At 43.2% G+C, this 20,686-nt stretch overlaps 3 protein-coding genes across 3 annotated transcripts; 2 read left to right on the forward strand and 1 right to left on the reverse strand.

The window, feature by feature from the left end:
* Positions 1-1,553: 1,553 nt before the first annotated feature.
* Positions 1,554-5,811, reverse strand: LOC133130309 (dihydropteridine reductase-like). Its single transcript, XM_061244789.1, has 7 exons — positions 5,653-5,811; positions 5,166-5,258; positions 4,979-5,075; positions 4,450-4,590; positions 3,217-3,325; positions 2,699-2,782; positions 1,554-2,089 (listed from the first exon to the last, which is right to left on the reverse strand). The coding sequence occupies exons 1-7, from the start codon at positions 5,743-5,745 to the stop codon at positions 1,984-1,986; spliced, it is 723 nt and encodes a 240-aa protein (XP_061100773.1). The 5' UTR covers positions 5,746-5,811; the 3' UTR covers positions 1,554-1,983.
* Positions 5,812-7,257: 1,446 nt separating this feature from the next.
* On the forward strand, positions 7,258-8,941 carry clrn2 (clarin 2). Its single transcript, XM_061244338.1, has 3 exons — positions 7,258-7,510; positions 8,290-8,469; positions 8,673-8,941. The coding sequence occupies exons 1-3, from the start codon at positions 7,258-7,260 to the stop codon at positions 8,939-8,941; spliced, it is 702 nt and encodes a 233-aa protein (XP_061100322.1).
* A 2,234-nt stretch (positions 8,942-11,175) lies between these two features.
* Positions 11,176-19,696, forward strand: lap3 (leucine aminopeptidase 3). The gene is made up of 13 exons (XM_061245653.1): positions 11,176-11,488; positions 12,285-12,400; positions 12,532-12,586; positions 14,071-14,176; positions 15,013-15,172; positions 15,970-16,134; positions 16,457-16,615; positions 16,791-16,915; positions 17,039-17,127; positions 17,385-17,487; positions 17,620-17,699; positions 18,225-18,337; positions 18,849-19,696. Exons 1-13 carry the CDS (start codon positions 11,393-11,395, stop codon positions 19,033-19,035), a joined length of 1,554 nt encoding a protein of 517 aa, XP_061101637.1. The 5' UTR covers positions 11,176-11,392; the 3' UTR covers positions 19,036-19,696.
* The last annotated feature ends 990 nt before the right edge of the window (positions 19,697-20,686 follow it).

Consider the following 20,686-nt stretch of genomic DNA (forward strand, 5'->3'; position numbering starts at 1 on the left):
ATAGCGTGACTGACGTTGCCGTGACTGACATTACAACTTGTCTACCAACACTTTGCATATCTTTGTTTGCAGCTTGAGTTGGGAGAGTTAACTATAAGAGTTTTAAATCGCATGGAACCACTAATATTACTTAAATTGTAAAGAATTATATTATTCCAAACACTAATTTTCATCTTACGGCACAAAAGAATCATGATGGAAAGCTATGCAATAAAATAAATTGATGTTTTTTGTGACTGATGTTACATGTGGACTAGACCACATGCACATTAATCGTTGGGGCCAAGCTAACCTTAAGATGTAAGCCAAATAAAAAAAAACTGTTAAATGTGTAGCACATATAATTTACTTGGTTAGCGCCAATAGCTAGCTAGTACAACTAACACTAGCCAGATGCGTGCAACATTCCCGAGTGCAGGAGAATTCCAAGTCCAAGGTGTCAACTAGCTAACGGGCTAGCCAGGCTAGTATTACTCATGGCGAATAGGATAGCACGGCTCTCAGTTCTAGCTAATGGGCTAGCCGGGCACTCACTTCCAGCTAATAGGTTAGCCAGGCTTTCGGTCTTAGCTAACAGGCCAGCCAGACTCGTGGTCCGAGTCCGTTCTCTGTCTTAGTTAACGTTAAATGTTTGCAGAGTGTTTATCGCGAGTGTCAGCTTGACGGCAAAAAGCCACACTGGAAAAAATCATAAAAGTTTATCTTGAGAGATAAAATTATAGTAAGCAATTTACTGTAATCTCAAAGAAAACTGATAGGCCTCTTGGATAAAATCTATCCAGTAACTTTTAGGTCTTATAATGTTAGTACACCAGTTAAATATTTTCTAAATATTTTTCTACATTTACTTCTTTTTGGATTCGCCCAGTTGCATTGCCATGTGAGCTGTACACTCATCCAACAAGCCCTCACTTATTTGATTTGTAGATTTGTAGCTTTTCAGTGACAAATTAGAGCATATTCCACCAGCAATATAGAGTGGCAAGGTTTTTTTATTTTGCAGTATGTGTTTTCCCATGTGTGTGTGTTGACCATAGCGCTGTACTTCAGGTGTACTTCTGTGCCAAAGTGGGGAAGGCTGACCTAATTTAAAGAAGAGCCTGTGGTTGGCGTTCCAGTTACAGCGGACAAACTCTAGTCTCTCTCTCGGGTGTTGTGCAGAAGGGCAGTCTGACATTTAACACCGCGTCTCCTCCTCGAGTCCGAAAGACAGTCACGTGACTGTAGAGACTCAGCCCATCTTCTCTGTGCTGTCAACGCTCTGTAATGGATGGAATGTCTGGCTGATTTGATCACTGCGGTTGTCACTTTGGTCACAGGTTTTATGGCTCAGACCGCAGTAACATAACCTTTGTTCCAGGATTCCCTTCTTTCAGACTTGCTGGTGGCAATAAATATTGCACATTCAAAATTATATAATAAAATCGTTCCTTATAACATATATTCAGTTGTAAAGCTCTTATGTGAACCATGTTTGGTGTGTGTGTGTGTGGGCATGACGAGTGATGTAAAACCATTTTTACAGTTATGATACTGAAGCACAAACAAACATCTGGCACAAACGATTCATGATTTATTGATTTTAGTGACCTGTGAGGTGCTAAACACAAGGAGCGCAGTTCCCTGGGCCACTGACACTGTGATGGTCCATCTTTTCTCCTCGTCTGAGGCTCCATGTAATTCATGCTGAACTAAAACAGCTGCCAGCACAAAGGTAACTTATACAAATGCAGGTTTCTAAAGTTGAGAGGACAATCACTCACTCTCTTAATCATCTTTTTCAACAGACACTCACATACTACATCAGACAGTGCAAGCAGAGGGTAAGGCCACTTCACCAGAAACTTTTACACAAGAACAAGAGTTTAAAGAGTCCTTTTCTTCCGTTGATTCTGTATTTTCAGGCTACGGAAGGTAGGGATTTCTGGCAGTAATTTAAAGCAGTGAGAATCAGGTCCCTCCTACAGCCAGGGGGCGCTGTGTTCACTGCTGCACCACCGTGGCCTCAGTCTGCCCCCCTGATGTCACAAGCTGCACCAGACTCCCCGATGCCGGTCGGTCCACTCCTGTCGTCCATTTGAAGAAGGTTCTGGAAGTACAGGACAGATATGGCTGCATACTCATGTATTTCGCTATATATATGTATTTTTCCTAATCCCACAGAACCACTGGCTGCACATCTTAGAGACTCCCTCAGACCCTGTCAGTCAGGTGGAGGACAGGTGCTTTTCTGTCAGGTCAGCTTTCAGGATTAAACAAGGTTCACAGCAAATCCCTGCGAAATGTTCCTGTATAATTAGAGATAAATCATATATCACCTGGCTGAAGGATGTATGTCACACAGAGCCTATCTGTACTACATGGAGAAGACCAGCAGTGAATCTAACTGACCAAGGGGTAAAATCATGTTCTGGCTCTTTTTGTACTCAGTTCCCATAACGTTGTTCCCATAATATGGCTGTGAAAAACAGGTAAACCATATTAGAGCAGCTTGCTGTATGGTTAAAGGACAGAGTGTGCCTGTTACATTAGACAGACCGAGAGGTGTAATTAACACTGGAGTAAAAATGCTTTCCTTCTGCAGATGAGCAAGTTACAGTTCTGTGCAGCCATCACACACACACACGCAAGCGCTCTCTCTCTCACACACACACACACACACACACACACACACACACACACACACACACACACTTACTCTGCCACAAACTCCAGCGGTGTCCAGGAGCCAAAATCTGCATCAGGCATCGAATTTCTGTTCATGGGCGTGTCCAAGGTCACACTGAGCCACACCCAGAAAGGACAGGAACTGTTAGTGTTTCACTGTAAACCACAAACTACACAATACAAACTACACATGGTAAACCGGTATGGTGTTATAGTGGTATGGCAGTATGGTGGTATAGTGGCATGGCAGTATGGTGGTATAGTGGTATGGCAGTGTAGTGGTATGGTGGTATAGTGGTATGGCAGTATGGTGGTATAGTGGTATGGCAGTATAGTGGTATGGCAGTATGGTGGTATAGTGGTATGGCAGTATAGTGGTATGGCAGTATAGCGGTATGGTGGTATAGTGGTATGGCAGTATGGTGGTATAGTGGTATGGCAGTATGGTGGTATAATGGTATGGCAGTATGGCGGTATAGCGGTATAGCGGCATGGTGGTATGGCAGTATGGCGGTATGGCAGTATAGCGGTATGGCAGGCTGAACTCACGGTAAGATGGCGACAGCGCTGGCGTGGGGCGGGAGGCCACTCTTCTCCCCACTGAGACTCTGACACAGCTGGTGCACCGCTGCCTTCGCCATGCCATATCCCAGCATGCCTGGGGGGAGGAAGGGGACAGTTAGCCTGCTTTGCATATTTCATATACACCAGTGTGCACTGAATTTCTCAATTCTCAATTTCTCAATGGGACACCAAAGTGCGAAAGTCATACTGAAAGCACAAAATAGGAACTCAAACATGATCTGAGTGTTCAGTGATAAAGGACAGAGATATTCCCAAATGGTATGTGTGGCCTGTAGAGGGTATATTCCTGCTTCTCGCCCAATGCATGCTGGGACCCTGAGCAGGAATAAACAAGTTAGATAAGGGATGGATGGGTGGATGTGTCCTAAGATCTATGAGAGCCCAGAGCAGTGGTGCTGAAACAGGTGTGTACAGTGCCCCCTGCTGGAGCCAGGTTCTGATGAACACCTCTCTGTCCAGGCTCTCCTCTGAAGTCCAGGAAACATGGCTCATTCAGCCACAGCCAATCAGATTGAGGTGACCACACATCACACAGCCTGTGGTTTTTCTGATTTAGGGGGCCAGACTGGCCTCTACAGGAATGCCATGTGTGCGCAAAACAGCGCTTCTCTCTGCTCCAAACACAGACACACAATGCACTGTGTGACCTGCCTGCTGAGACTGCACTTTCCTGGTGCCCCAGCCAAGCTGTGGATTGTTCTGAGTGCGCGGGTCTCAGTCAGACCTGGGTCAAATACTTTTCTCTGCTAAATTGATCTAGGCTGGCTGATTATACAAAATGAGTCCAATAGTTTCATGTAGGTGGGAAAATATATGCTATTTTCCACTTTTTATTAAACAATAAACATGCCTTCTAATTTCTCAACTGGCAGAATGTATTTCATGCTCAGTTTTAATTTCCTGTATGGCTGCTGATGTGTTCTGTCTTCATGACTACTGGAACATTGTGTGACTCACACACACACACACACACACACACACACACACAGTGATAATGACTGAATTATATTGCGTCATCTGATTGGAAAAATATTAACCGGATAAGAATAATACGTAAACACCATGTAGGTGCTTCAGCAGATAAGGATCTGTGCACCAGTGAACCCATCACCCTGAACTATAAATCATTTTGACAATGTAACAGCCTCAGCAGGACTGTTAGCTCTTTCCTGGAGGCCCAGTTAGGTCTGCTCTTACCTGGAGTCCCAGTAAGTGCTGCTTTCGCTCCGGCTAAGGTCAGCAGACCGCCCTCTTTTAGGTGCTTGGTGGCCAGGTGGCTGGAGATGGTAGAAGTCCACACACTCTGCTTCCACATCAGATCGGCGTTCCTGTACAGAGCTACGGAGTAGAACAAAATGTTTTTTTTCCATGTTTTTCTTAATACATCTTCTTACATTCTTTACCTCCAGCAGGAACAAAACATTATGTGAGCTAAAGAGCATTAAAGAAAAATGATACTGAGCCGAATCCTCACAGAATCAGCATATTTACTGGTTAGAATTAGCACATTATTGTGTATAAAGCACATTTTGCTTTAACAACAACACATCCTTATATCACAATTATTATGTGATTGACTTGTGATTAGAATGCAACGTCAATATAATATTGATTAAACTGAGAAGTGTTTTTCGTTTCAACATTTTACTGGAGCTTGAGTGTGAAATGATTTTTTCCAGTCGCTGTAGTATTTCTAGATATTATTTAAATAACATCAGGCACTGACCCTTAGCCTTGGCGCTGCCGCCAGCCCATCCTCCGGCTACACACAGGATCGCGTCCACTTTATCCCCGCCGAGCAGTTGCGACACATCTGCAGTCACCTGAAACGCCATGGAAACGCCAAATCGATTTTTACATTCTCGTATCCTTGACCACGTTAAGAGAAAGATTAAAACCAAACCGTCTCCTACCTGGTCCGCCTGTTCCGTAAAAGACTCGGACTGTTTGACAATCACGTTCGCGTTCGCCTCTTCATTAACGGCCAGGTCAATGCAGGCAACCCACTTCAAACGACACAAAGTCGACACAAGACAGTAATTGTGAATTTAGAAATCTAAGCACACCTGCGTGTCAATTGCCAGATATCTCACATTAGTGTAAGCAACATGGTAAAAAGATGACTGACACATTCATAGGCGTTTCATGTCAGCTAGATGCACTGTTCTGCTCGACCGCCTTGTCCGCAGAGTCAAACGTCAAATCTCACAGACACATTTAATGCACTCGTCGGTGCATCTCAGACCAGTTCCATATATTGTAAATTAGCGATTATCAACAAACGACTGACTGATCAGACAGCTGAGGCTAGTAGTTAACGATATGTATCTGCATGTGCAAATGTTGCAATAGCCATACAGTGGCAATTACAACCTGTAAGATACCGTCTGTGGGACTCACCCAGCTTTTTGACTTGAAGTACTCGACGCAACGGCACCCGAGAGCGCCTTTCCCCCCGTAAATAATAACCCGCTGCACCTGTGCCCCAGCCATGCCGTCCCTTCCGCAGACAAAACCCTCTGACACAGACACACCCACTGTAACCACAGCTCGGTATGCATCAGAATGACCGGCGGATCACTAATCCCGCCCATTGGCCGGTAAAGGTGTAAAGAACAGACCACAGCGTCACCTGCAGGCCGGCGGACATACACACAGTGGTGTTCTATTTGAACGTTCTCTGTCGAACCTTTGTTGTCAAGCTGAATCCCTATCATCGTGAGTGTGATTGTGAAGCAACACACTATTGTGATCCGAAAATTGTATTTATTATTCCGCCGGTTTTTTTATCCGCCTACTCCTCCCTCAGTTTTCGATTTATCGACACCAATCCAACTGAAAAATGTCTGGCTTGGTCCCGAATGTCGTGCTTGTTCATAGCTTTTCATTAATTTCCGATATATTTAAGGATTTCCAGGGGAAATGAATGGAGGAATGTTCAGTTTCTACAGTGGTGACAGTTAGAATTATTTTCTTGAAGAAATGCACATCTATGGTTTTAAGTTATTGTCCGTCTGGCATATAACAGTAAAGACCCATTCAAGTGAAAATTGTGCGGTATTTTGGATGAAACCTAGTGTCTGAATATTCAGAATTCAAGTTATGTCCAAGAATGCAGGATGGCCATTCCACCTCTGTGGTTTAAAAAAAACCAAAAAAAACTGTGCATTGTTTAACATGAAGTGAGTTTAAAGGGAGGAAATGAGGAAAGGATGATTACTCCTCCAATTACATTTACAAGAATAGTCTACCTCTCCAGCACATTTACAACATTTTTATGTGTCACAATCCTCCTGTCAAAATTAAAATAAATGTAAGTCGTTTGTAAAGCCCCATGGTTTAATTCCCTGTTCAAGCAGGACTGCTAATTATTCAGAGGTTGGGTACTTAAGATTTCTCCCACATTTAGTTTCAGCATCATTAAACATGATGTTTTGACCTTATGTTTCTATTCTGTTGTTGCCTGGGGCTTTATGGCTTGGAAGAATTGCTCCCTCATGAGTAATTCTGACCTTTAGGGACAGAGGGAGATGGCAGTCAGTCCGTTGTCTTCTGGCACACGGTAACAGCACAGCAGCAGATCAATAACGCAAAGTCTCTGTCTGATATTAAACAATGTGAATATTTCACTCTAAGTGCAGCCCATTTGGACGGCCAGCAGCCATGTGAACATGCTCTGTGGGGAAGGAGGGGAAACTGACTCACTGCCTGGAACACTAGCACCATGTGAGAGATAGAGTTTCCCCCTGAGGTAAGAGAGATCGCTTCACAACAGTAGATTCTGTTTCCAAATCTTCTAACAGCAGCCTACTATGTCAAATGTAACTAGGACATTTCTGAACCCTTTCTAGCACGGTTTTGACTGTGAAATGGAACTCAACGCGTGACTGGTTTGGTAACTATTTGTTTTTTCGTTATGCAGCTTTACTTGCAGGAGATCACAGACACAACCTGGTATCATGTTACGGCTTGGCAGAATGGGGTCAGAATTTCATAAGCAATGAAATGCCTGGGATCTGGAAGAAGATTACTTTTTCATTCGCTTCCGTGCTCAGCATCGGGTCGATCCTCCTGATCGTCGTGGCTCTCTCCACAGAGAAGTGGGTGACCGGGAAGATCCTGTGCAAAACTGGAGCAGAATTGGTGAATGCTTCAGATCCGGAGCTGGTGAAATTCATCGGAGATATTTACTATGGACTTTTCCAAGGTGGGAAAACCAGGCAGTGTGGCCTGGGAAGCCGAAGATCCAAGATCTACAGTAAGAATGTGTGAGATTCAGTGAGCTACTGTAATGTGTGGAGATACTGTAATGTGTGGCGCATGTCTCCTCAGCCAGAACAGAATTCCTGCATGTTTATTTCATTAATAGTAATAAAAATAATAACAAAAACGATAATAATAATATTAGTAATTAATAATAATAATAATAATAATTGTCAGGCTGAATGGCCTGTTCTCACCATTATGTTAAGTTATAATGATAACTTTATTTATAAAGCACGTTGACCACCAGGACAAGGTGCTTCACAGTGTTGTGGCATTGAAGTAAAATAAAGGCAGTTGATAAGAACATGAAAATATCAACATTGTGATAATACATAAAACTTCAAATAAAAAAAATAAAAAAACAAATTTTAAAAATGAAAGTCTGTAAAACATTTGTCTCTGCCATTGTAGGCTTCTGAACAATCTTCAGTCCAAATTTGCCATCCTTATATTATGGGTTATTATGGCTTATATTATAAGGCTTTGTGATTTACAAAAACTGACATAGAAAGACTTCCTTCACCACAAAAATGGCATTAGAATTCCAGTAAGTTGCTCTTAGCTGCATTAGTGCCATTAGATATTCTATGGGATATTCATATTTTCCCAAAAATATAAAATGTTGTTTTAATATAATATGAACCTTGCTTCAAGGTTGAAACAGCATGACAAATTGCAATAATTACAGAATTTTATTCAGTTGAGATAGGTGCTGCATTCCTGAAGTTGTTTTGAATCAGTGGTCTGAAAATGTTTTTTGTCATTTTCCAGTTTTCCCCAAACTTGTGAGGAGGCTGAACGGTGGGCTTCACGTGATCATCATCCTGTTCCTCTTCATTGCCATCGGTTTCGCTTCAGTCAGTTTGGCCTTCTGCATTTATAATGCCAGAAAAGTTCCCTATCAGTCTATAAAGGGGCCAACGGGACTGTACTTATGGAACTTCATCGCAGGTACGTGAAGGCAAGTTCATACCATGATGTCAAACTGTCTGCTGTGTGATTAACATAGTTTACTGTGAATGCAATAAAACCAAACCTCAAATACATATAAGAGCATAGCTGTTGTGCTAGTAGGTGCTGTACACAGGGAACAGTAAAATGTCAGTGCTGAGACTCTGACAGCCTGTGACTGAGACTCATTGACCTCCCTCCAGGTCTCTTTGGGGTTTTCGCCATCATCTGCTTCATCGCAGCCATGAAACACCACCGTCTCACTGAGAGGGTGGCCAACTTCCGAGAGGAAATCTTCCAGTTTATCGTCCTGGAGGAAGACTACGACTTCTCCTTCTGGCTGTGTGTGGCAAGCGCAGGAACACATGGAGCTAACTTTATCATTGTGACCATGAGTAAGATCCACCTTCCAAAAATACAGACCAAGAAGCCAGAGGAGCCCACAGCCAGAGCAGAGGACCTGCTGTACTGAGACGGATTCATGGCTCTGGGGAGCCAACGCAACCAGGAACTGGGGCATTTAGTCAGCCCTTCTGCTCAACTACTAATGCCTTCATCAGTATGAGCATCCGTATGAGAATATGCCAGTGCTTGCATCAGTATGAGAATGTGCAAGGGAGCCTGATAACCAGAACATTACAGACTTTACATCCCAGAGGAGGCATTGCTGTTTAATGTGTACAGCTGCAGTATGTAAGTTACCCTAACTAGGAGCATACATTCAGCTAATAAAAAATAAAACAATCTGTTAGCGACTGGTACCTATATGACATGACATTGTACAATGTACAAAAATTAAATGCATAGCAATTAAAATGTATTGAACATTTCAAGAAACTTAAGAATTTAACATGAAGAATGTTTATATAAAATGAAAATGCATATGATGGCACAAATCTCAAGTTTCAGTTTACATTTTTTTACATCCAATTCAGACTTTATCTGTAGTGTAATGATCACATGCCCTCCACCCATACTCTCATCAGAGATCCTGTTAGACTTCAGTTAAGTTCTATATGAAAGAAATGTCACTAAAATGATTAAATATACTATTTTATTCTCAGGTAGACATTTAAATGTCCTGTTTGAGGACAAGTAATTTAAGCAGATATATGAAAGGGATATTTCAGCGTCAATGGAGGAGACGTCCCAGATATCTTCTGGTGATTTGGTTTTGAGATGCGGCTTCTCCAGCTACACCGCCACCGACACATCCGGCCATGATTCCCAGCCATAAGCCTAACATAAAGCCCCGCACCCGCAACTCACAATACCACACGATACCCCTGCATCCCCCCACATTTGAAACAGAAATTTTGCCCCTGGAAGCAGTGAACTGCCTTTCAGTATTGCAGGAGTGATGTGGACAATCCTGGTGCACAGTGCTTGTTTCATTTTGTTCTATCTTCAGAATGGATGACTCAACATTCAGCTGTAAAAATAGAACAAACCGTGCCCACAGGCATGCACCTGCATCTACCCAGTGTGTTTCCCTCTAATGTCCGTGCTGCAACAGCAACTATTAACAATACTATTGTTACATCTTTTCTCTTTGAGATCTTAATACTCCACAAAGTGTTGATCACATGCCATGTTGAACCGCATATACTTAGTCACTTGGATCACTTCCAAGAAGTAACATAACCATAACACATATCAATATAATAACATTTAACCATTTAATTTTTTTTTCTCCATAACACTCAGTGACTTCCTAATTGTCCAAGTGTACCAAAGTACCGTGACAGTTCATGCATAGTCTTTGAGGTAATGCGGCCTAACCACAATATGACCAGACCTGGTTGTAGCAGACTGTGTTTCCCCAGTGTTACTTCCTTCCAGTGGGACAGTCTCAGGTGTTGTGCTGGTTTCACCAGTCACTGGTTGGCTTGGCACCAGTGTGCCCTGACTCAGTCTGAGGTGGCATCTGTTCCCCCTCAGGACACTACCATTGTCAAGTCTGACTTGGTAAGACCTATGGTCGACTGGTTTTACTACTGTGGCTCTCCGCCAGACAGTGTCTCCGCCAGACAGTGAGGTTCGAATGGCTGGATTCTGACACTGTCTCCTGGGTTTAATGTGGCCATGTCCTTTGCTGCCCTGTTAAAGTATGACATCTGTCTCTGCTGGTTGTCAATCAGTCCCCGTGTTGTTTGCTTTACCTCTGGCTGTAGGAGACTGTCCTTGGCAGGTAGCAGTGTCCTTGTCCTCCTGCTCAGCAGTCTTTGAGCCGGGCTCACATTCAGTCCTTGTGTGGGTGTGTTGCGATGGTCCAGCATGGCCAGGTAAGGGTCCTCATCTACCATGTTCACTTTCACATTTGGCTAAATACGACTGGCTAAATAACTGGTCACCATCAGACCACCATGACTACCATCGACCACAGTTGGTAGGCTACTGGACTTTAGTTTCTAACAAATAAAACGTTCTGGACACGTGCTCTTTCATATTAATACAATAATAGAGTGGTGTGTGTTTGAATCGATACAAAGTAGTCTGCTGTCATAAAATGTTTTGAATATGGTGATGCTTCTCCGGTTTGTAAGAATCCGCTGACATGCCCAGAAGTCACGTCGCTGAAATGGTGCTTATGCGGTTTCATATTGTTGGATGTTTTGTTTTAGCATGGCATACCTTTTACATCAATAATCTGATTCGTATAAAAAGGTTTTTATTTTACAGATGCATAGACTACATGCATGTATACCTAAGGATGTTGGCTTTTTACGTTTACACTGAAAACGTTTTTCGTGAGAAATTTAACTTGTACGGTATCCCTTACTCTTTGTGTCGCTCTTGGATGACATAAGCAAATGCGACAGTAAAAGAATGCCTTATGAAAGCTGGACAATGAATGCACATGTAACTTTTTTCTCAGCATTGTAAAACAAAACAAGCATATACTTTATTGTCCAACAGAATAATGTTGTGTCCGTTTAGAAAAGTGCTTTTGCCCTGGGCAAGTAGACAAGGTCGTAGATCCTTTTCAGTATCCCACAACTACTGGAATGCCAAAAAAGTAAGTGTCCTTCTTCGCCTTAACAGTGATTCTGTAACCGTGTGCCTATTATAGAATGTCGTCAGCTGGATATGTTGAGATAGTTTTTTTCATTGCCTACACTTGAAAACAGAATTCAACCTCATACGATTTTATTTACTTATAAAGTCCTCACTGTTGATCCAGCAAACTAGTTCACTATATTATATCTCGCAAGTTACTTTACTGTGGCATTGTTCTACTGGGCTATTAAAACAATTTAAACAGATAAATTAACGTACGTATGGATTGGCATGCAAACAAATGGTGCTTTGTTCCGGTGTCGAGTTGTCCTTCTCGATGTTAGAATACCTGTTTGCGTCAAACACTGCGAAGTTCTACAGCAGTCATTCCCGTTATGTTTGCTTTAGTATAGTGTGTGTGTTGGGGGTGATATGGTACACCCACTGGTGCAACCAGAAGCAGCGAGTGAACTGTCTGGTGTACACAGTGTCATGTCATATGCATGTCATATCTTAACCTCCTAAGACCTGGTGTACACATGCGTGGACTCCACATTTTGGGCTGTACAACCATAATACTTAATTCTTAAGACCGCGAGTCCACATATGTGGACATCATTTTTCTCAAAAACTACATCATGTCAAAAGATGATGCTTAGTTTTTATACTTATCAGGTCCCAATAAGCCCAAATAGCAAAGAGAAATTAAAAATGCATACCAAAAAAGAGTGCGGGTCTTAGGAGGTTAATAATCTTGTTTATTATGAATTTATTCCACGGGTTGACATGACTGTCTGGTGGTACTGCATCCACAGGGTCTGGTGCTCGGTGTTTACGAGAAAGAAAAGGACGATGAGAGTCTCCATCTCACGGAGGCGGCGGAGTGTTTTGACCACTCGGTGTCCGGAAAGCTTGGAGAGCTGCTGTCAATGTAAGTCTGAAACAACCACCGTGACTGTGATGATATATTTACCGATACAATTAATAAACCTTACAAAAAGGATAACATGCTTTTAAATGATTGAATTTATGAATGTACACCCTTCTTCTGACACAACACAGATCTGGACCAGCGCTTAAGAAGGGGAAGAGCCGAGTATTTTATGGTGTACATGAGGTATGTTGGCAAAAACAATTATGTAAATTAGATTAATACACTGGAAAACACATTTTGCACGCATGTTTGCGTCCTGAAGAAAAAGTGTGTTTATGGTAGACAACTTCAAGGTGAACACAAATATAATTTCTGATTTTCTGTATCGCATAGCAAATTGGAGAAACATTAAATTATTTTTCTTGAATTTAGCTTGTTTAATCGCATAATGATGCTGACACATTGCGTTAATACAACTGACCTATTGCCGCTTTGCTGCTGATTTTCGTTTGTATTCAGGATCTGATGCCTCTAGTGTCAGTGTCCAACAATAGTCGGCCAGCATTGATGGATTCCAGTTGCCCTGATACCGCTTTTCCACGATTGCAATGTCCTGGTGAAACCTTTCACCATGTTCTTCACTGACTGTGCCAAGATCGGCAGGGAAGTCCAAGTGTGAATGCAGAAAATTAATTTTCAATGACATATTGCACTTCATGGTTTTGTATGCTTGAAGCATGTTGTTGTGGACCAACAAAAATGACTTCCTTCATCTTGGCATCAGTTATTCTTGGAAACATCTGTCTCAAATGGCGACATCCATCACTTTCCTTGTTCATTGCTTTCACAACATTTTCATCAATCTGAATTTTATATGGAGAGGAGGCAGAAATATCTTTGTTGGTTCGTCAAGTGGCTTATGTGCCACACTTTTCTGTACTGAATCAATAAAAAGAAACCATTGTTGTGGGTAATACACACAGGCCAAAGCCGTGAACAATCCATCAATGTCAGTGCAGAAACAGGTTGCCAACCTGCGTAAAGAAGTTTGCAGTCCTGAACCAAGTAGTTCTGCTTGTCAGAACATCTGGGTCAGTGTACTTTTCCACATCTGGTTTGTTCATTGTAGCATTTTCGCCTGCCTCATCTAGGCTCCATGTCTCTGATGGCTTTGGAACTGACAAGCTGTCGTCATGCGGCACTGCTCTCATGGCTGACGCAGATTGGGGTATTCAATAGATCTCTCGAGTCCATCATGTGATCCTCCTGTTCTCGTCATATCATTGGGACTGCAAATGGCATTGACTTCCAAGCCCCTCTGAGCCAAGCTCTCAGGTTGACTGCACATGCTGCACGAAAAATTTGAGGAGCCCAGGATGTGTCTTGGTCCCCAATTTTACATCCAAAGTAGAGCTCATTGGCTTTCTTAATAAGTGCAGTCATGCTGTGTGTTTGAGCCTGAAGCGTATACTTGCCACACATGTAACAGAATGTATTGCAGCGGTTGCAATTCTCCTGCATTGTATCTTCCTGAAGAAAATAAATGCTATTGTTAAGTACACTCTCTTGCCTGAAGAACATGTGCATGTGACTTTTGGCTTATAGATAGTATAGATGTAAATTTTAAACATTCACAGTTACGTCATTTAAATAAATTTGTAAATTCTTGAAATACAGTGGTCAGTGGCAGGTAAAATGCTTTTTCATCTCTTTCTGCTATACTGCAGGACTTCTCCAGCATTGCTGTTGTAGGTCTTGGTAAACGCTCTGCAGAGGTCTGTGGCAAAGAGAACTGGGACAGTTCCAAAGAGAATATTCGAGCCGCTGTTTCAGGTAAAATGTGTAATTTGCAGATTGTCTGATTGTGACATGACCCCAATTGAAAGTCGAAAGAGATGCATGCACACCAGCAGAAAAAGACATCTAAACTGTGAAACAAAGACATTTGCACACTAAGGCTCCAAAAACACAGTTTAAAACTGTGGATATGGCGGCCATACCAAGACTTCATCAGAACAGATGCCTCCCCTCTGTGGCCTCTCTACTCGGGAGTCCAGTCTCATTAATGTAAGCCCCATACGGATGTACAGGACAAAACACCACTCAACTTATGCAGTGTACTGATAACAGTGGGCTGCTCTGTATAGTCAGCTAATGTCCCTGATCTGACTGCATTAGCTGCACTAACTGCTCTGACTGTGTTAGCTGTGGTAACTTCTGTCACTCTGCTGCCCCTGTGTTGACTGTGGAGTCCCTGTGCTGACTGTTCTATCCCTGTGCTAGCTGTGCCATCCCTGTGCTAACTCTACGCTCCCTGTGCTGACTGTGCCATCCCTGTGCTAACTGTGCAGTCCCTTTGCTGACTGTGTCATCCCTTTGCTAACTGTGCAGCCCCTGTGCTGACTGTGCCATCCTTGCTCTTCCCCAGTGGATTTGTATTGGCTGAGAGACAGCAGTGCTCTAACTCCGCTGTCTCTTCTCTAACTGCGCTGTCTCAGCTCTGACTGTGTTAGCTGTGCTAACTGTGCTGTCACTGTGCTGACGGTTCCGTCCCTGTGCTCTTCCCCAGTGGGCTGCAGGCTGCTTTAACTATATTGTCTCTGCTCTAACTGCGCTGTCTCAGCTCTGACTGTGTTAGCTGTGCTAACTGTGCTGTCCCTGCGCTCCAGTGGGCTGCCGGCTGCTGCAGGACCTGGAGCTGGGGCAGGTGGAGGTGGACCCCTGCGGAGACGCCCAGGCTGCGGCAGAGGGGGCTGGGCTGGGACTCTTCCTGTATGACGAGTTCAAGCAGAAGAAGAAGCCAGCGGTGACTGCTCAGTTGCACGGCAGGTGGGCTGGGAGCGTGTGTTTATTCCTGCTGCAGCTACACACACACATCTTCACAACTGTACTCTAACATACACTCATACAGCTACACACACACATCTTCACAACCACACTCTGATATACACTCATACAGCTACACACACACATCTTCACAACCACACTCTGATATACACTCATACAGCTACACACACACATCTTCACAACCGCACTCTAACATACACTCATACAGCTACACACACACATCTTCACAACCACACTCTGATATACACTCATACAGCTACACACACACATCTTCACAACCACACTCTGATATACACTCATACAGCTACACACACACATCTTCACAACCGCACTCTAACATACACTCATACAGCTACACACACACATCTTCATAACCGCACTCTAACATGCAGTCATACAGCTACACACACACATCTTTGCAACCACACTCTGAAACGCATTCATATGGCTACACACACACACATCTTTACAACTACACTCTGAAATTGCAGTATATCTTTTTGTTCTAAGTATAACTGTAAGATCTGATGTTTGAAATAGGTGTGAATATAGTTAAATGTGAATGTTTGGGGCTGGTGTGAATGTGCAGTTTTAAATGATCAAGTGTGAATGTGCAGTGTTAATGTGCAGTATCAAATGGTCAGTGTTAAATGGTGACATGTAAATGAGCAGTGTTAAATGGTCTGGTGTAAATGTGTAGTGTTAAATGGTCTGGTGTAAATGTGCAGTGTTAAATTGGCTGGTGTAAATGCGCAGTGTTAAATGCGGGTCTTTTTCAGCACTGGCTCTGCAGCCTGGCAGAGGGGTGTGCTATACGCAGAAGGGCAGAATCTCGCCAGACGCCTGATGGAAGCTCCAGCCAATCACGTCACACCAACGTTTTTTGCCAACTGCATACAGCAGGAACTGTCACCTTTCTCCGACAAAGTTGCTGTCCATCGAAGGTAAAAACAAACAAATAAATAAAAAAAAGCACCAGATTTCAGAATGTTCCCCCTGAGCCTGGCCAGAAATGTATGATAGAAACTGCAGTGACACTTGAGCGTTTTTACTAACAGTAATATTTACTTTTATTCAGATTTTCCATTATTAATGTCAGTGGCAGCTGAATGTGTTAAAGAGAAGTTGCATCATGGTTGATATTACAAAAGAGAGTACTTTTGACATTATTATGTTGCCATTTTTACAGTTAAGTATCTAAGCAATTCAGATTTAGTCTGTGTGTGTGGCTCAGAGCTGGATAGAGGGCTCGTATGTTTCTCTCAGGCCGCAGAAATGGATAGAGGAGCAGAGCATGGGTGCATTCCTGAGTGTGACGAAGGGCTCAGAGGAGCCCCCTGTCTTCCTGGAGCTGCACTACAAGGGTAGCCCCGACTCCAACCAGCCGCCGTTAGTGCTAGTGGGAAAAGGGATCACTTTTGACAGGTAAACATGCTTATATTTACTTCAGCTCAGTATGTGTGTGTGTCTGTCTGTGTCTGTAGCCCAGTGTGCATGTGTGTCTGTCTGTAGCTCCGTGTGTGTGTGTGTGTCTGTCTGTAGCTCAGTGTGTGTGTGTGTGTGTGTGTCTGTAGCTCAGTGTGTATGTCTGTGTCTGTAGCGGGGGGATTTCTCTGAAGCCCTCCTCGGGGATGGATGCTATGCGGGCGGATATGGGCGGAGCCGCCACTGTGTGTTCCGCCATCGTCACGGCCGCCGCCCTGAACCTGCCAATCAACATCATCGGTGAGATCAACACAAACCAAACAACATTCAGCCAGTTTAACTAAAAGTGCTGTGGCATTTGCATAATTTTTACATGTTTTAGTTCAAACACCCACATTTTGATAAGTGTTTTATTTTCTCAAGGTCTGGCACCACTTTGTGAAAACATGCCCAGCGGGAAGGCTACTAAACCTGGGGATGTTGTCAGGGCAAAGAACGGGAAAACTATCCAGGTACTGGTCTGCTTTTTACATACCATGTTCTTTTAGTTGGTTTGTAATATATGCGTACAGGACATGCTATAGAGCATGATTCTCATATTCTCATCCTCAACTGAGAACAGTGTTTTGGGAGCGCTACATAAACAGAGCGTGACAGAAACACTACAGAAATGGGAGATACAGTAGCACAACATGGAGTAGTTGCATTGAGTATGTAACGGACTTGTGATGTAAAATGTAATTGAGCCCACTCTGGTGTTTCCCTCCAGGTTGATAACACAGATGCAGAAGGCAGGCTTGTATTGGCAGACGCTCTCTGCTACGCACACAGTTTCAGCCCTAAAGCCATCGTTAACGCTGCCACTCTGACAGGTACCAAACACACTGCATTACCCACCAAACTCCTGCTGCAGCCAGCGTGTCTGCTGCTTACGCTCACACACACTGTGTATATACAGTACTGATCCTGAAGGAGCTAAATCTTTTTTGTGAATGAATTTGCAGGGGCAATGGATGTAGCTTTAGGGTCCGCTGCTACTGGAGTTTTTACCAATTCTGATTGGCTGTGGAGTCACCTGCATAAGGTACGTATATAAATATCAAACTGAACTAATTATTTCCTGGCAAGTGTCAGAAATTATGTCTGCTCAGTGAAATACTGAGGGTGCTACAGTGGTGAGCCCTGAGCTGCTCAGACCTGTGCTAATGTGTGTGTGATTCAAGCCAACATTATGAGTAATGTAGTGTTTTTAATTCAGGCAAGCATTATGGATAATGTACTGGGTACATTACATTATTTGGCATTTGGCAGATGTTCTTATCCAAAGCGACGTACAGTCGATTAGACTAAGCAGGAGACAATCCTCCCCTGGAGCAATGCGGGGTTACAGATTTTATTGTGGCTACACCGGGATTAGAACCACCGGCTTTGCGTGTCACAGTCATTTACCTTAACCACTACGCTACAGGCCGCCCTGTAATGTACTGTTTTTAATTCCGGTGAGCTTTATGGGTAATGTGTTTTTTTGATCCAGGCGAGCATAATGGTTAATGTTGTGTGTTTTTGATTCAGATGAGCATTATGGTTAAATGTAGTGTGTTTGATCCAGGCGAGCATCGTGACTGGCGATCGAGTCTGGCGAATGCCCCTGTTCCGGCACTACACCCAACAGGTCACTGACTGCCAGCTGGCCGACCTCAACAACGTCGGAAAATACAGCCGGTGGGTGAATGTAAATACAGTGGGTGGGTTGATGTAAATACAGTGGGTGGGTAAATGTAAATACAGTGGGTGGGTTGATGTACAGTCCGTGGGTGAATGTACAGTCGGTGGGTAAATGTAAATACAGTGGGTGGGTTTATGTACAGTCCGTGGGTGAATGTACAGTCGGTGGGTGAATGTAAATACAGTCGGTGGGTGACTGTAATAGAATTGCAGGAATTGCTTTCATATAATTTCCATTCTACCGCTTCCAGTAAATGTCAACAAATCTCATATCCAATCACATGTTTAAAGGTCAATCGGACAACAGCAATTCCTCATGCATTTATTTCCATCAGCGTGATTGGCTGGGAGGAGCATTGTGATATGATTGGCTGAATGTGGGTTTTTGAGATGTGACTGGCTGAGAGGTGGTTTGTTACGTGATTGGCTGCATGGATTTTTTGAGATGTGATTGGCTGAGAGGGGGGAGTTTGCATTGTTATTGGCTGAGAAGGTCTGTCCGTTTCAGGTCTGGTGGCGCGTGCACTGCAGCTGCGTTTCTGGGGGAGTTTGTGACGGCTCCACACTGGGCTCATCTGGACATCGCCGGCGTAATGGGCAACAAGGACGAGGTGCCATACCTGCGCAAGGGCATGTCCGGCCGGCCCACCCGCACACTGGTGGAGCTTGCAGCTGCGCTCAGCACAGAACCCTGAGAGAACCAGAATCTCCTCTAACCTGCCGGGTCTGTCCCGTTATGTACGTCAGCTTTGAACAAATGCACTTATGACTCATAACTGAGGTAAGACTTAATGTGTAAAGATTTTGTTACAAACATTTAGAGTGACAATCTACTTTCCTCGGTTTTGGTGGATTTAGCGGCCACCCATGGTGACTGGCGGTTATAACAGGTCTATTCTACACTTCAATTCCCATAGTTCCCCGGAACATGCGGCCTTCTCACACGTTTTCCTTCTTCTGATTGTCGTATGGTTTCCTATTTGTCTTTGTTTGCAGTAACTTTACAAAAATGGATGAAAATACAACTGGGCTCAAACTCCACCCCTTCTTGTGTTTATACCTCTGAAACTATCTTGCGTTACTGCTGGAAGTTTGTGTCTCGCAAACTACGCACTCGCAAAACTCATTTCTGCCATAGGCTTCCTTGGTTTTCCTGCCATCTTCAACAAAGATTTATACTGATACTGTACCCCAACATTACTTTTATGGAAATTATTAAACTTTTGTAATGCTCCGGGATTCAAGCACTATCTAGGAGTGATACTGCTACTTGAACAAACTAAACCAAATGATATGTTATTAATTTCCTCAACATATCTGTACTGTGACATCCAATAAAAAATTATGTGAAAAAAAGTGGTGTATTATTAAGTTCATAATCCCAATTCTCCAGCAGGTGGCGATGTACTGTTGCGTTCCACAGACAGGCTTTATTGTGGTGGTGGACTGTGTTCTGAGTTGTCGTCTTGGAATATATGACACTTCTCGAAAAAGAACCCTAATTACCCAAGGTCTGTCTTCCTACAGGCGTATTTTACAAAACCGTCTTCATAATAATTTGTGAACAGTTAGTATTGAATATAAACATTAATCCTGCTGGTGGCTAGTGGTGTAAGGTTAGCTGGATCACTGATGTTCTGAACAGGATTTGCGTTCCAGCTCCTGTGTCCTCCTGTACCTGGTTCTTCAGCCACACTGCAGCACCAGGTGGTGTAGCTTACATGAGCTCTGCTGCTCCTAGTCCGGGATGACGATGTGTATCATGGTGTGTGCGCATGTGTGATGGTGTCTAACTAACAGCTTGTATGTAATGCAACTTATGTTTTTTGCTGTGTTCTTGCCACTACAATCTGCCACTGTCATTAGAAATGTGCACGTCAAACAGGATGTTCGTGAAAGAACCAATAGAAAACAACTTTTTTCAGGAATCTTATTGGCACAGGACATGAATCCAATAATTTCAGATTGAATTAAGTGTTTTTCTTTGCCAAATAAATCAATGGTAACATCTAAACGATCCCCCCTTTCTTAACACAAGCTTAAAAAATAAAAATTACTATTCTTGAATCTTTTTGACTACAGGCATAATCGTGGTCTCTTCTGAAAGGCAACCATTTTGTCAAAAGAGTCGAAATGACTCAAGATATGACTAAAACAAAGTTACGGGAGCTTAAACACAGTGGAAGTGGTAGTGTTTTTTTTTTCTCACTGAAACTATTTCCTGTTTTTGAGTGGATACAGATTTTTGGAGTTAGAAACTATAATGCATTTGGTTCGCTGAACCCTTGCAGTGAAAAGGACACTGACATGACCTTGATTTGAGTAGTGTGTGGATTTCCAAAATGC

The sequence above is a fragment of the Conger conger genome, chromosome 6, assembly GCF_963514075.1.
Source record: "Conger conger chromosome 6, fConCon1.1, whole genome shotgun sequence".
Classification (NCBI taxonomy): Eukaryota; Metazoa; Chordata; class Actinopteri; order Anguilliformes; family Congridae; genus Conger; species Conger conger.

Bases quoted from the DNA above. Each gene is read 5' to 3' on its own strand.
- LOC133130309 (XM_061244789.1), bottom strand. From the start codon at position 5,745: ATGGCTGGGGCACAGGTGCAGCGGGTTATTATTTACGGGGGGAAAGGC. The intron at 5,259-5,652 runs GTGAGTCCCACA...TGTCGTTTGAAG, and splicing joins ACTTCAAGTCAAAAAGCTGG to TGGGTTGCCTGCATTGACCT. The intron at 2,090-2,698 runs GTAAGTGTGTGT...CTGTACTTCCAG, and splicing joins CCGCTGGAGTTTGTGGCAGA to AACCTTCTTCAAATGGACGA.
- clrn2 (XM_061244338.1), top strand. From the start codon at position 7,258: ATGCCTGGGATCTGGAAGAAGATTACTTTTTCATTCGCTTCCGTGCTC. The intron at 7,511-8,289 runs GTAAGAATGTGT...GTCATTTTCCAG, and splicing joins CCGAAGATCCAAGATCTACA to TTTTCCCCAAACTTGTGAGG. The intron at 8,470-8,672 runs GTACGTGAAGGC...ACCTCCCTCCAG, and splicing joins CTTATGGAACTTCATCGCAG to GTCTCTTTGGGGTTTTCGCC.
- lap3 (XM_061245653.1), top strand. From the start codon at position 11,393: ATGTTGTGTCCGTTTAGAAAAGTGCTTTTGCCCTGGGCAAGTAGACAA. The intron at 14,177-15,012 runs GTAAAATGTGTA...CCTGCGCTCCAG, and splicing joins TATTCGAGCCGCTGTTTCAG to TGGGCTGCCGGCTGCTGCAG. The intron at 18,338-18,848 runs GTGGGTGAATGT...TGTCCGTTTCAG, and splicing joins AACGTCGGAAAATACAGCCG to GTCTGGTGGCGCGTGCACTG.